At 36.4% G+C, this 15,969-nt stretch overlaps 1 protein-coding gene across 8 annotated transcripts in view; it reads right to left on the bottom strand.

Annotated features, from left to right (window-relative positions):
- LOC308349412 (DNA repair protein REV1) overlaps window positions 1-15,969 on the bottom strand; it is a 79,438-nt gene that overhangs the window by 48,296 nt on the left and 15,173 nt on the right. For 7 of the 8 annotated variants that reach the window (XR_013967446.1, XR_013967447.1, XR_013967448.1 and 4 more), the window contains exons 2-3: window positions 4,066-4,129; window positions 2,242-2,368 (exon numbers count right to left, since the gene is read on the bottom strand). Coding sequence is in view for 2 of the 8 variants with exons in the window: in XM_080814083.1 (XP_080670209.1) it covers window positions 2,242-2,368; window positions 4,066-4,119 (181 nt within the window). In the remaining 6 variants the exon portion in view is untranslated. Of the gene's footprint in view, window positions 1-2,218; window positions 2,369-4,065; window positions 4,130-15,969 lie in introns of those variants that run through there. The other variant, XM_080814087.1, reaches the window with a different exon arrangement.

The raw sequence follows: 15,969 nt of genomic DNA, 5'->3' as shown, positions 1-15,969 counted from the left end.
CAAAAAAAAAAAGAACGTGCTGACAGACACACAATATCCAAAAGATGTAGATTCTTTTCTTAATCTCAAATTCAGTGATAATTGGGTTGCAAAGGATGGGAGTTACCAAAGAAACTTTCAGTTGGCAGAACTGGAAATTTTAAAGGAATCAAGAAAACTTGGAATGTTAAAGTCTATGGGGATCATGATTAAGAATCAATAATAATAATACATCATTTCCTACTAGTCTTACTGCATCTAAGGCACTGACTACTGCTAATTCATTACACAGAGATTATTGATTCTCTTGTCTACAAACTGACAGAATATTCAATAAAACTGGAAAGTTTTCTAAAAAAATTTAATCATCACAATTTGCATGCCCCTAGGAAATTCAACAAAATGGAACTTTACTTATAAAATTATAATGTAATCCTAGTAATAGTAAAAATATTTTCATCCCTATCAAAAAGAAAAGGATAGGGAAAATAATGGAAAGGACAGGAATAATAATGAAAAAGATAGGGATAAAGTTGGGTCCAAATAAAACAGGTCCACAGAGATAATGTCTTATGGTCACACAAAAACTGGTGACAAAAGTAGAATTAGAATTCCATTCTCAACCACGGTAGTGGTCACTACAGCATTTTTTTTTTTCTCCCTCACACAAAGGATCTCTTCTTATATGAATAAGGGTGCCCTCATGAACTGGGGACTTCCACTACTGGCTAATGTAATAAGCAATGTTTGTTTCTTTCTTTCTTCTCCCTTCCTCCCTCCCTCTCGCTCTAACACTTTTAATGTTTATAATGCATCTCAGAAAAGTCTTTGAGCTTGAATGTTTCAGAATACTTAGGCAGAAAAGTTGCATGTGATGAACTTTACCAAAGCTGCACCAGCATTCATTTTGAGATAACGTTCTTAGACTAAATTCCTTGTCAACAATGCCTGATAAAACTCAACCAAGAAAATGTATCAGTTAATTAAAACTTTATTTTAATTCAATAAATATTTCCTGAGTGGTTAATGCCTGGTCACCGTAGAGACACAGTAAAACAGTAATGAAAATGTGAAAATGGAGCTCTTGCTCTTATCTAGTAAACAGGCAACTACAATAAGATCCAATAAATGGTTAGACACTTAGGAGTCATAGTCCCACAGGAGCATGAGAAGTCACCTACACCAGCAGGAAGACAATCAGACAAGTTAGGGGAAGTGATGTATAAAGAGACCTCACAGATAAGCGAGTAACAGCCAACTGAGAAGCAGAGAGAGTTAAATATCACAGAATGACACATTTACAGCCATTCACTTAAAACAAAACAAAACAAAACACTAAAATGATCTTAAAAGGAGAGGAATTCTCAAGAGACTGAAAACTTTAGTAATAAAAGCTGATAGCCAACAGACAAGTGATAACTGACTTTACAGATCAGAGAAGGATAAAAGATAAAATCTAAGCGGGCTATGTGGAAGCACAGAAGAGTCTGCTTGGTGCCAGTGAAAGCAAGAGAAACTGAGTGCCCAGTAAAACAGGCACTGAGCACCTTCAAAAGGGGCCATGTGAACAGGTGATAAAACAAGAAGTTTATGGTTGAAATTCTAAGAGACAGATTAGAAGTCCAGATCTCTATTTCCACTTACAAAGAAGAAAGATTATCATGTCCCTTCCAGAGGGTGGACTCAATGACAACAAACATACAGGAGGGGAGAAGTGGACACAGGGGATGAAAAAAAAGGAGAGGAAGATTAAATGAAATTCTATTTTCTAAACTGTGAGCATTGTGGCCCCATCCTTCCCCCATGGCAACCAAAATGCTGGCAGCTAGGTTTATACCTTCTCTAAGATTCTGGGAACTCTAACACACACACACACCCCTCCCCCACCAGCTCAAAAGGACCCATGGATAATTACAGTTGGAAATTCACCAGTGAAATGGCCCTACCAGATCCCACTATATTGAACCTCACAGCGTACATACCCCACTCATGTGTGGTGAGCTTCCGTCAGGTGGTTATGAAAGGAGACTACTGTTTTCCATTTTAAACCTCATTTGGCTTTTTAAAACTATGTACTTCGATAAAAATTAAAATGAAAAACACAATGGCAAGTACAGGTAGGATGAAAAGGAAAAGACTCTAAGCAAAGGATTTTATCATTTTTATACAGAAGATAAATAAAACAATTTAAAACAAATCACTCTCAATCCTAATAAAAGTACATGCCAAAATAGGGTACCTAAAAAGTAAAAAGGACTCAACCTGTATATCCATTAACGTAAATGGCAACTCCACTAAAAATTGTAGATGAAGTTCCATCCTTCTGTAAAGTAGCATCTGATCGAAATTGTTCCTCCAATTTCTGGACCTTGGCAGCCATATACCCACCCTAGAATTTAAAGAAAGATAAACCAATCACAAAAGTTATATTTTCTTCACCCCCTTTCTTAAAAAAAAAATTACATTAAAATAAATAAATATAAATAAATAAATAAACGTTCACTATGCTAGTGACCAAGGTTTAATGATGACATAAGGTACAATTATAAACATTAACCATAAGGCAAGGCAATAAAACAATCAGGTCAAGGAAGAGTTTCCCCTCTGTCAATTCAATTTTTAATTGTTTTATCACATTCTTGTCAGTTACTTTAAAAGAGGAGGAAGGTAACTCAAGAATAATGTTTAATGCCACAAAACATCATTCTTATCTACAAAATTAAGCAGAAGTTACACTGAGGTGTAAACCAATTAAAAATTTGACATGTGGTCAGCAAGAGTATATTTTTGACTGTCTTCCACTATCTTCTGAATACAGGAAGCTTAAAATTAGCAACTTAAAGTAAAATGAAACAATCCAACAAACCAGTACAGTTCTCCATGCATGTAGCTACTACAATAGATGATTCCATGGTGAAATTCTGGATCTAAGCAATCTACTTAATAGTAGTAATAATTTTTATTAGAGAACATCAACTTCAGAAAGAAAACATTATTTCAGCTCAAGACCTACATAAATATATGAATTCAGCTATACTTTTCCTAAACACTGACAAAATTAAGCTTAATTATTTGAATTACCAATTAAGTATTTATTGATTTTACTTCACTCTAAACAACTATCCATTAGATCTTTAAAATACAGCCACATATATCTAGAAGTGGCACATATATTCTTACAAAATGGAAATTACTTCACTGATTATTCAGATATTACATGCTCATTGTGGAAAAAAAAACTTTTTCAGAAAATATAGAAAAATATGAAGAAAACTGAAATGAGGTAGGATTCCATTCACTGTTAACATTTTGGGATCTTATTTTCAAACTTTATTACTATGTCTCAGAATATAGAGGTTTTAGAAAAATAGGATCATATATAACAGCCCTTTGTAACACAACCTTTTAGTCAAGGTCATGTTGCCAAGTTAAATATAAAGGTAAGGGGTGGCTCAGTTGGTTAAGCATCCAACTCTTGATTTCGGCTCAGGTCATGTTCTCAGGGTTGGAGATCATGCATGGCGCTCCATGCATGGAGCCTGCTTAAGATTCTCTCCCTCTCTCTCTGCCCCTCTTCCCCCTCTCTCCCAAAGAGAGAGAAAGAGAGAAAAGGGGGGAAGAGAGAGAGAAAGAGAGAGAGAGAGAGGAAGGAAGGAAGGAAGATGTAAAGATAAATAATGGTTAAACAGTGTTGCGCTACACAGAGGTAATTTATTTGACTAATCCCCTACTAGAGTATATCATGTTTTTCTGTTTTTCAGTATTATTAGCAAAGCTGCAATAAAATTACCATAACTAAGTATCTGTGTACCAGAACATTTATTTCCTCAGGATAAAATAAATTTCAGGTGTTAAAAAAGTTTAAAAGTATCTGTGTACCAGAACATTTATTTCCTCAGGATAAAATAAATTTCAGGTGTTAAAAAAGTTTAAACAAGCTTTCAATACATTGTGAAAACTGAGAAGAGTTGGTATCTAAAGTGATTTGCACTTTCAAAAAATGCCTTAAACCACACTATAACCTACAAGAGGTATGAAAAATACCTGAACAATTAAATATAGTATTTTTATTCTTTTAAAACACACCCATTTTTCCCAGCCATCATTTTCAGCTCGCTTCCTCCATCCACCTCGTCTCATGGTGGAGCTTCTGTAATTAGGGGGAAAGAAAAAAAAAAAAACTGTATTATGTATAACATAATGTACTACTAATTGACATTTCATTTCAAATCAAGAAAAATGAGAAGTTAAAATAAACTCAAATATTCAACTGGTGAAAGTTAAAATTTTTTCCAAAGCATATATTCTCCCGCATCAGTGAAATCTGTTCCTAAAACACCCTCCTGTAGATAAATATCAGGTTTAAATTACAACTACTATAAATTTCATTTTATAGCAAAAAATTTTATGCATTCCTGAGCACCAAACCTAATACATATTTGCATAAAGAATCACCAAATTAGACTAACATGGCCATGCTTACTTGTTAACATTAATCAGTATTAACAGAACCCAAGAAAACATTTTCCTTCATGAATTGCCCTCTGATACGGCTCTTAAACTCTGTCTTTGCTATTACATACTAGACACATTAGAGTGTAGTCAGTCTAATTCATCTATTATGCAAAACCCCTAAAAGAAGTCAATTAAAACAACACATCTAGTGAAGATAAAGTAGAAGGAGTATCACTTAAAATAAACTATCAAATCTGGCATTCTCCTTAAAGCTACACTTGACCCACTATCCCATTAAGCAACCAAAAGCACCAAATAATGGCTTGTATCAAGTGTTAGCTGGCTTAGTGGCTAGCAAGATATGAAATGGTTCAGAAGTCAAAGCAGGCACTAAAGGAAATTCCTTATAAAATTCTTTTAGTCATATAGCTACATCTTGAGACACTACTGCATTATCCGTCACAAAATTAACATGTCCTCTATTTATTTTTCTTCTACTATGTAAAACTCAATATCAATTAATATGCTACCAAAGATGTTTTGCACATTACCCAAGTCAAATCAGCTTTGATATGGTTTATAAGAATTTGTTACTGAATGACACCTTAAAACATGACACTTTAGCCACACACATCAGCAGGTATTTTCTATCAAGTTATTTCTACATTTGATATATTATGTGATTTACAGTTTTCCCTTGCTGACATTAATATTAATTATGAATTTGTATTGTCTACTCTTAAAAGGGGCCTAAAAGATATGTAGAGGCATTCTCTTAAAAATATAAGTCTGATAGAGAGACAAGGGGCATGAGCAAAGAGCTCTGCAAACAGGCCAGGTGATTAACCCAGATTAGGGGACATGGATGCTGGTGGAGAGAACTGGTGTTCTTTTCAGTCTGACAAAGGTAGGGGGCATGGTTACCCAATGTGTTCATTTTAAGTCCCAGCACTGCAATATTTGCTCTACTAAATACTTCTGTTTTAAGAGGCTCACTTTGTCTAGACCCTCAAGACTTCCCTTACCTTAAAGGTGTCTGGGAAATGTATTAACACACAATTCTTGATTTCATATAAACTCTGCATCTATACATCTGCCCTTACAAGTGAACACTTTGGGAGTTCTGGCCATTACATGTTACGGATGCATACTCACAAAAATTAAAGGCAACAATTAATCAGCTAAATGAAGATTAAGTTAAAGAATAAAATATATTATCAAAGTTTAATTCAGTGGGCTAATCAATTAGTTAAGAGCCTTATTCATTTAAGATCGACTGGGTAACTACTGCAAAGGGCCAATATGAAATATTAACAGTGATTTAATGAGGCAGAAAACTATGGAACAAAGTTATAATAAATTTTTAAAAATATAAAGGTTCTTCCTCTAGTCCAAAGTAATAAAGCTATTCCAGACAAATGTTTAAGCTCTGAAAAGGAGTAAGACTGAAATTAGTAACTTCTTCATTTCCCCTACTTTGACCAAGTACAGCAAACTCACACTGAGGATTCAAATAATAAGACCGAAAAAGGGGGAAAAGAAACAATATTTCATTTTATACATTCAAATTCTACTTTTGAGAAAATCCCATAACAAATAGTAAAGTAGGTATTTGGATCAACCTTCCTGCTGAGAAAGAGGAAAGCTAGTCAAAACATTCAAAAAAAAAAAAAAGAGGCATAGAAGGCCCAGAAAATAATGAAAAATTACTGTGCCAAGATTTAGAAGATTAAAAAGAAAACCTCTCCTTCCCAGATTGGGACAGCTTCTTCCTCTGAGAACATGTGGCAATTACAAAAGAGTGGCTGAGAGATTGGGCAATGTTTTTGAACAAACACAGTAAGGGAACAAAAGCTGGAATTTAAGGGCTCTCCAACCATATATATCTCCACACTTAGGATTAGGATCCTAGGAGTAAGTAAACTGGAAGTAGGCCAAATTTTGCCAAAAACATACCCTGCCCTGTATTACTTCAATCTCTGAAACTAAATTAAGGTAATCCTAGACTAAAGAACACAAATAACATGCTTCTGAACAATGAATGAGTCAACCAAAAAATCAAGGAAGAAACAAAAAATACAAAAAGACAAATGAAAATGAAAACACAATGGTCCAAAATCTTTGTAATGCACCAAAGCTGTTCTAAAGGGAAGTTTATAGTAATATAGGCCTACCTCAAGAAGAAAAATCTCAAATCAAGAACCTAACCTTACACATAAAGGAGGTAGAAAAAGAAGAAAAAAACAAAACCCCAAACCAGTACAAAGAAGGGAGCAATAATGACTAGAGCAGACATAGACAAAATGGAAACTAAAAAAACAACAGATCAAGAAACCAGAAGCTGCTTCTTTGAAAAAACTCAACAGAACTGATAAACCCTTAGGCAGATGCATTTAAAAAAAGGGGGAGGGGGGATTCAAATCAACAAAATCAGAAATAAAAGAGGTGAAACAACAAACAACACCACAGAAATAAAAAGGATTATAAGAGTATGTGTGTGTGTGTGTGTGTGTGTGTATTTATTTATTTTAGATTTTATTTATTTGAGAGAGAGAGCACATGCAAGAGAGTGGAACAGGGTGGTGGTGGTGGTGGAGAACCAGGCATATCACTAAGCAGAGAGCTCACAGTAGGGCTCCATCCCAGGACCCTGGGATCATGACCTGAATGAAAGGCAGCCACTTAACCAACTGAGCCACCCAGGCGACCCAGATTATAAGAGAATATTATGAAAAATTATATGCCAACAAACTGGACAATCTAGAAGTAAATTCCTAGAAACACTAACTCCCCAAAACTCAATGAGGAAGGAACAGAAAATTTGAAGAGACATTAACAACAATGAAATTGAACTAGTAATCAAAAAACTCCCAACAAACAAAAATCCAGGACCAGATGCCCTCACAGGTGATTTTAGAAAACATTTAAAGAATTGATACCAATTCTTCTCAAACTATCCCAAAAACCTGAAGAGGAAGGAAAGCTTCCAAATTCATTCTGAGGCCAGCATTACCCAGATATCAAACCAAATACAGACACTACCAAAAAAAGGGAACAGTCCCTCAACGGTCGCAAAAGGTATCCCAAAAAGGCCAGTATCTCTGATGAACACAGATACAAAAATCCTCCACAAAATTCTAGCAAGATGAATCAGACAATACAAAAAAATCATCATGATCAAGTGGGATTTACTTAGGTATGCAAGGGTGGTTCAATATTCACATCAACCAAAAAAGGGAAAACAATCACACAATCATTTCAATAGATGCAGAAAACACATTTGACAAAGTATAACACCCACCCATGACAAAAAAAACCCTCAACAAAGTAGGTTTTGAGAGAACATAACACAAAGAAGGTCATAGAAGAAAAACCCATAACTAACATCATACTCAATTGTGAAAACTGAGTGCTTTTTCCCTAAGATCAGAAATAAGACAAGGATGTTCATTCTCGCGACTTTTAATCAACATAGTACTGGAAGTCCTAGCCACAATTAGGTAACAGAAAGAAATAAAAGGCATCCAAATTGGTAAAGAAGCAAGCTTTCATCATTTACGGATGACATGATACTATATGTAGAAGACCCTAAAGACTTCACTGATAAATGAATTTGTTAAGGTTGCAGAATACAAAATCAATACACAGGTATCTGTTGCATTTCTACACACTAATAATGAAGGAGCAGAAAGAGCTATGAGTAAAACAATCCCATTTACAATTACACCAAAAAATAAAGTACCTAGGAATAAGCTTAACCAAGGAGGGGGGAAAAACCTGTACTCTAAAAACTATAAAACATGGATGAAAGAAACTGAAGAGGAAAACAAATGGAAGGATATACCTTGCTCATGGATGGAAGAACCAATATTGTTAGTGTCCATATTACCTACAGCAATCTACAGATTTAATACAATCCCTATTAAAATACCAAAAGCGTATTTCACAGAACTAGAATAACCCTAAAATTTGGATAGAACCACAAAATAAGGGTGCCTGGGTGGCTCAGTGGATTAAAGCCTCTGCCTTCGGCTCAGGTCATGATCCCAGGGTCCTGAAATCGAGCCCCACATCAGGCTCTCTGCTCAGCAGGGAGCCTGCTTCCCTTCCTCTCACTCTGCCTGCCTCTGCCTTCTTGTGATCTCTGTCAAATAAATAAATAAAATCTTAAAAAAAAAAAAAAAAAAACCCACAGAAGACCCTAAGTAGCCAAAGCAATCTTTTAAAAAGAAAAACACAACTGGAGGCATCACAATTCCAGATTTCAAGATACACCACAAAGCTGTAGTGATCAAAACAGTATGGTACTGGCACAGAAATAGACATAAACATCAATGAAACAAGAGAGCGCAAGCGCACCTAGAAACAAGCCCATACATATGTGGTCAATCAATCCTTGACAGAGAAAGCAAGAATACACAATGGAAAAAAGACAATCCAACAAACTGTGTTGGGAAAAATAGACAGCTACATGCAAAAGAATGAAACTGAATCAGTTTCTTACACCATATACAAAAATAAACTCAAAATGCTTTAAGATCCTAAAATAAATAAATAAATAAATAAAAATTAAAAATGCTTTAAGATCCTAAATGTGAGACCTGAAACCACAAAAATCCTAGAACAGGGCACAGGCAGTAATTTCTCTGACACAGCCATAGTAACATTTTTCTATGTTTCCTGTGGCAAGGGAAAGAAAAGTGAAAATAAATTAATGGGACTACATCAAAATAAAAACTTCTGCATAATAAAGGAAACAATCAACAAAACTACAAGACAAGGGAGAAAATATCTGCAAAGGACATATCCCATTAAAGGGCTAGCACCCAAAATATATAAAGAACCTATAAAACTGAATACCAAAAAAACAAATAATCCAATTAAAAATGGGCAGAAGACACAGATATTCTACTAAGACATATAGATCGCCAACAGACACATGAAAAGATGAATAACATCACTCATCATCAGGGAAATGCAAATCAAAGCCACAATGAGGTATCATCTCACACGTGTCCGAGTGACTAACATCGAAAACACAAGAAACAGCAAGAGTTGGTGAGGATACAGAGAAAAAGGAATCCTCTTGCACTGCTGGTGGGAATGCTAACTGATACAGCCACTGTGGAAAACAGTATGCAAGTTCCTGAAAAAATTACATGATTATTTAAATAAATATTATTTTTAATAAATAAATTATATGATCCAATAACTCTACTACTATTTACCCAAAGAATATGAAAACACTAATTTAAAAATATATATATACCCCTATATATGTTTATATTTACTATGTTTACTGCAGCATTATTTACAATAGCCAAATTATGGAAGCAGTCCAAGTGTCCATCAATAAATTAACAGATAAAGAAGAAGTGATGTGTGTATATATACATATATACAATGGAATATTATTCAGCCATAAAAAATATTAAAATTTTGCCATTTGAAACAACATGGGTGGATCTCTAGAGTATAATGCCAAGTGAAATAAGCTGGTCAGAGAAAGACAAGTACCATATGATTTCACTCATAGGTGGAATTTAAGAAACAAAACAAAGAGAAAGAGACAAGCTAAAAAACAGACTATGATAACAAAGTGATGGTTACTAGAGGGGAGATGGGTAGGGGATGAATGAAATAGGTAAAGGGGATTAAAGAGTACACTTATCATGGTGAGCGCTGAGTGATGTACGGAATTGTTGAATCACTATATTATACACTGGAAACTAATATAACATTGTATGTGAATTATATTGGAATTATAATTAAAAAAAAAAAAAGATGACCCTGGACTGCTCAGTGCTCCAAAGCATCTGGCAGAAGCAGTGTAAATCCTCTATGGAGGATTACAACATCCTAATCTTCCCATGTTTTGGCAAAGCATTTTGAAAATACAAAGTCTAGCATAGAAATTAAAATAACCAGGGGTGCCTGGGTGGCTCAGTGGGTTAAAGCCTCTGCCTTCGGCTTGGGTCATGATCCCAGGGTCCTGGGATCAAGCCCCACATCGGGCTCTCTGCTCAGCAGGGAGCCTGCTTCCCTTCCTCTCTCTCTGCCTGCCTCTCTGCCTACTTGTGATCTGTCAAATGAATAAATAAAAATCTTTAAAAAAAAAAAAAAAAGAAATTAAAATAACCAGGCACACAAAGTAGTAAGACCACATGAGTGAAAACCAACAGAAACAAAATAAACAGACCTACATAGACTCCAGATACTGATTTTAACCCAGATTTTTAAAAACTGTACTCTGCTGGAGCGCCTGGGTGGCTCACTGGGTTAAAGCCTCTGCTTTTGGCTCAGGTCATGATCCCAGGGTCCCGGGATCAAGCCCCACATCAGGCTCTCTGCTCAGGAGGGAGCCTGCTTCCCCGCCACCTCTCTCTGCCTACTTGTGATCTCTGTCAGATAAATAAAGTCTTAAAAAAAAAAAATTGTACTATGCTTACTATGTTCAAGGAAATAAGTGGCTGCAATGGGTGGGGAAAACAGAGATTCCATTCAAAATATTCAAAGGAACACCAATTAAATAACAGCTGTCTTTTCAACAGAAACAATAGTCCCAGGAGACAACAGTGCTGAAATAAATAATTAACTTATTTAGCATTCTATACCCAGAGAAAAATTCAGTCAAGAAAAATGAAATAAAGGTATTTGGGGCAAATAAAAACAGAACATAATGCCACCAGCCAAGTTGCACTAAAGAAATCCTAAAATATATCCCTCAGGTAGAAGAAGAATGATCTTGGAAGGTCAAAAATACAGGGAAAAAATGCAGCAAGGAAAGCAATAAATATCTGGATTAATTAATATTAAATACTGATGGAATAAAAGTACAGTAAGGACAGTCAATCTGTTATTGCTTATAACATAATACATAGCACTAGTGAATCAAGAGATAATGAATAAAGAGTAAAGGTAAGAGGAATTATTTCTAGTCCAGACTCTGCCACTTCACTGATCTCTGGTACATCTCCATCTCTCTAGGTCTGAATTATTTTATTGTCTGGGTCTTTTATTGTAAGAGGTTTGGGTAGTTGACTACTAGATGTCAATCTAAATAAAGAGGAAAACTGAATAAAGCTCCTATTACCAGAAACTGAATTTATTTGAGAACAGAAGAATTTCAATTCAGGAAATGCATGCTGTACCAAGCTACAAGCATGCCTGGTGAAGGTTTGGGGTGGACTGTATTTACAGGCAAGGATTGCAAAGGGGGGGGGGGGGGAGTCCAAGCAGTTAAGTTTACTGGCTTGAGGACAGGGAGAGATTCTTGGCAGATACTCATTGGTCAGGAGAGAAGTCTCCATCTTCTGTACATCAGGCATTTACAGGAAATCAGCCCAATTTTTAAATTCATTCTTCTGAGGGCATATGCCTAAGACTCTCCATTTCCTATCTTCTTATTCCATTTTAGATTAAAATTCTTTCACAGTTCCCTTTTGTACTCTATGTAAGACACACTGAAGACCTATTTACAGAAATCAAATATAAAAATTAACACTATAACCATATACTTCAGCAACAAATTTTAGAAATTTGATTACATGACAGTTTTGATGTCTGTATTTATTTATGCAGATCTCCTTTAGTTATTCCAGAAGACTTAAGGCAACTTGTACTATCAAATTCATTTAAATAACCTATGTATAGACTAAGATGGCCTATGACAGTGGATTGAGGTAAAAACCTCATTGCAAATCTGGTGTTTACTAAATACTGGGAGTGACAATTTATCAGCCCTGTCACTGTTGTATGTCAGTTGTATAATCTCTTTTTTGTCAGACAATAGATGCTAAATAAATTAGTAGACAGCTGTAGATTACTTCTCATAGCACAGGTAATTATGGCATCTAAGAAATAATTCAGACATGTATATAGGGGACACCACACTAAACTACCTAGAGATCAAAGCTAATGGAATATTACTGTGTATAAAACACCATATTTTACTAGGCAATACTGAGATAAATGAAATTATAGACACTTTTGTATGAATTCTAAAATTTTACGATCTAAAAAGAAATGAGTATCAATTACGGAAATACTAACTAGCCTTACAAATGAACTTAAGGAAAAGATTTTAGGCAGGAAGAGTAGGAAGGAAAAAAAAAAACCTCTGGACACAAAGAAAACTCCATGACCCACATCTATGATGCTAGCAAAGAGCAGTAGCAGACCAACCTGGCATGCAGCAAAGCTACCTGACAACCTAAACTGTAAGGTCAATAAAAGAGATTCAGGTAACAGGAAGCAAGTAATAAGGAGGCTTATCAGACTTCTGTTCATATGTACACAGCATCAAAGACTAGTCATACTTCACTTATTTCAGTTAGACCCCAACATCTCTCCTTTCTCATGCTCAAAACATTATAGAATGAAAATATCAAGAACATATTATATATATATAAAATAGCCACTAATCTTACATATGATAGAAAGTCAATAAATTCTTTTTTTTAAAGAACGATTCTTTATTCTTTTTTCCTTCTTTTTTTTTTTAAGATTTTATTTATTTATTTGACAGACAGAGATTACAAGTAGGCAGAGAAGCAGGCAGAGAAAGAGGAGGAAGCAGGCTCCCCGCTAAGCAGAGAGCCCGATGCGGGGCCCGATCCCAGGACCCTGGGATCATGACCTGAGCGGATAGCAGAGGCTTTAACCCACTGAGTCACCCATGCACCCGAAAGTTAATAAATTCTTGTTAAATAAAGAAAATGAACAATGTACTTACTTACATGTAAGAAATAAAGTAGGAATAGGAATGTCTCAGTAAAGTGTACTCCAGTACATTTATAATTTTTTTCAGTACATTTATATTTTAAACTGTACCCTGTATACTTAATCGTATCTACTTTTTTCCTATTTTATTATTTTTTAAGATTTTTAAGCAATCTATACACCCAATGTGGGCTTAAACTCACAACCCCAAGATCAAGAATCGCATGCTCTGCTGGATGAGCCACAAAATTCACACATTTTGTGCTGTTTAATAGACAGAAAATAGGATACCCTCCCTACCCCCAAAATGGTACACAGACAAGATTAGTCAATGATACACATTTCTGATGCTAATGAGAACCACACAACAGGTGGGATTAAGTATAAGTCATTTAGGGGGTTCTATAGACTACAGTGCTTCCTTCATAGTGTGAAATTAGTACAGATAATGTAAAAACCTATTCTGTAAAGTGGTACGCCAGAAATCAGGGCTTATGTTTCTGCTAACCAGTACGGAGCTTCGAAAGAGAGGCACCTGGGATGCCTGGGTGGCTCAGTCAGTTAAGCAGCTGCCTTCGGCTAGGGTCATGATCCCAGGGTCCTGGGATCCAGTCCCACATCGGGCTCCTTGCTCCACAGGGAGCCTGCTTCTCCCTCTGCCTGCCACTCTGCCTGCCTGTACTCTCTCTATCTCTCTGACAAATAAATAAATAAAATCTTTAAAAAAAAAAAAAAAAGAGAGAGAGAGAGAGAGAGGCACTTATCCTCTCAAGCCATATTCATGGCAAGAATTCTCCACTCTAGATGACTGATTTGCTTCTCAAGTAGGACTTACCCTAGAATGGAGGAGAGCAATACATCAAGATACCACAACTTGACACAAATAACTCAAAAATAACACAAACCCTCTCATCTTCTCTGTTTCAAGCAACCTTCTGACTTACAACATGTCCTCTTGACTACCCCTGCTCACTAAGAAGAGAATGACCTTTATCAAGCAGCCAACCAATTTTCAAACTTGTAAATAAAAACCGTCTTCTAGATGAAAGTCTTGCAGACTGGGTTGCTATCTAGCCCCACAGCGCTTGATGACCTTGAGGAAAGTGATAAATGTTTCTAAAACTGTAATACACAACTTAAAATAACCTATGGACTTCTTATCCAGCATCAACATAGAAGTCAATAAGTAACTAAGGTTTTTAAAAACTAGTTAAAAAATAGATAATGATTCATGTATGCAAAAGTACCCTTATCCCTAGCTTTTAGGTTATGCCTTCAATAAACATCAGCTGCTATTATACTAATCTACCCCACCAAGTCACGGACTAAAAATCAAATGAGACCACATGCATGGAAACCCTCTGAAGATTATAAAGTACACAACATCATTATTTTAGAAGCGCTATCCATGGTGTACAACATGAGACTTACTGACACAAGATCTGGGCTTTAATCCCAGTTCTACCATTGCCTAGCTATATGACTTGGGATGAGTCCAAGAGCACTGAGCCTCACATCTCTTCACCTATAAAACAAAGTTTGACTGATTGGTGCTCAGTAAAATCCCTGTAGAGCCATGAACTGGATATATGGGATGAATGTGGCAAGGAGGAAACAGAATTTGGGGTAAAACAGCAAGCAGGTAAAATTCCACTCTCTAAACCCACTTCAATTTTAACAATGTGGCTTTGTAAGTTTTTAAAATATCTGAGGTCAGGGGCACCTGGGTGGCTCAGCTGGTTAAGCAGCTGCCTTCAGCTCAGGTCATGATCCCGGAGTCCTGGGATCAAGTCCCAAATTGGGCTCCCAGCTCCATGGGGAATCTACTTCTCCCTCTGACCCTCCTCTCTCTCACGCTCTCTCTCGATGTCGCTCTCTCAAATAAATAAATAAAATCTTTTTTAAAAAGTATTAAAATATCTGAGGTCTGAATAAGAAAGCTCAAACTGAAAAAAAGACCGAAAACCAAAATAAATGAACTAAAAACTAAGTCTAAAGACTTCTGGCTGTGTTCTATGGTCCCTTATGGGACTACAAAAGGGGCTGAAAATGTTCCACCCCTTGAAAGATTCATAAGCTAAAATTCACCTATTAGCCCACAAGTAATGAAATTATAAAGACCAACGAAATGAGAGGCTGTCAGTGCAGTCATGCCCAGCCCCCAGTGTCAACACAGTAACCGCTAGCCAGGTGAAGGGCAAAGGGGACAGCAGCTGTATATATAATGAGCCCAGAGACCCTGAATGCCTTGCAATGCTAAAGATTTCCTGACTCTTCCATTCTCTTAACAGGGATATTCAAAACCCTATGAGGAGTCTTATGAAGAATCGCTTATTAAAAAATATATCAAAATTACTTATTCATACTTTCCCCCTAACTTTATTTCACCTTTTGCTGGAGCACAGTTATCAGTTCCCACTGGACTTCCAATGTGCATTTAAAGAAGCTATTCAAGGGGGCGCCTGGGTGGCTCAGTGGGTTAAAGCCTCTGCCTTCGGCTCAGGTCATGATCCCGGGGTCCTGGGATCAAGCCCCAATTGGGCTCTCTGCTCAGCAGGGAGTCTGCTTTCCTCTCTCTCTCTGCCTGCCTCTCTGCCTCCTGTGATCTCTGTCTGTCAAATAAATAAATAAAATTTAAAAAAAAAAAAAAAGAAGAAGCTATTCAGGGGGCACTTGGGTGGCTCAGTGGGTTAAGCTTCTGCCTTCCGCTCAGGTCATGGTCTTGGGGTCCTGGAATCAGGCCCTGCATCAGGCTCTCTGCTCAGCGGGGAGCCTGCTTACCCCTCTCTCTGCCTGCTCTCTGCCTAATTGTGA

Source organism: Martes martes (assembly GCF_963455335.1).
Source record: "Martes martes genome assembly, chromosome: 9".
Classification (NCBI taxonomy): Eukaryota; Metazoa; Chordata; class Mammalia; order Carnivora; family Mustelidae; genus Martes; species Martes martes.
The sequence above is the reverse complement of the archived record's forward strand: the minus strand, read 5'-3'. Positions and strand labels throughout refer to the sequence as shown.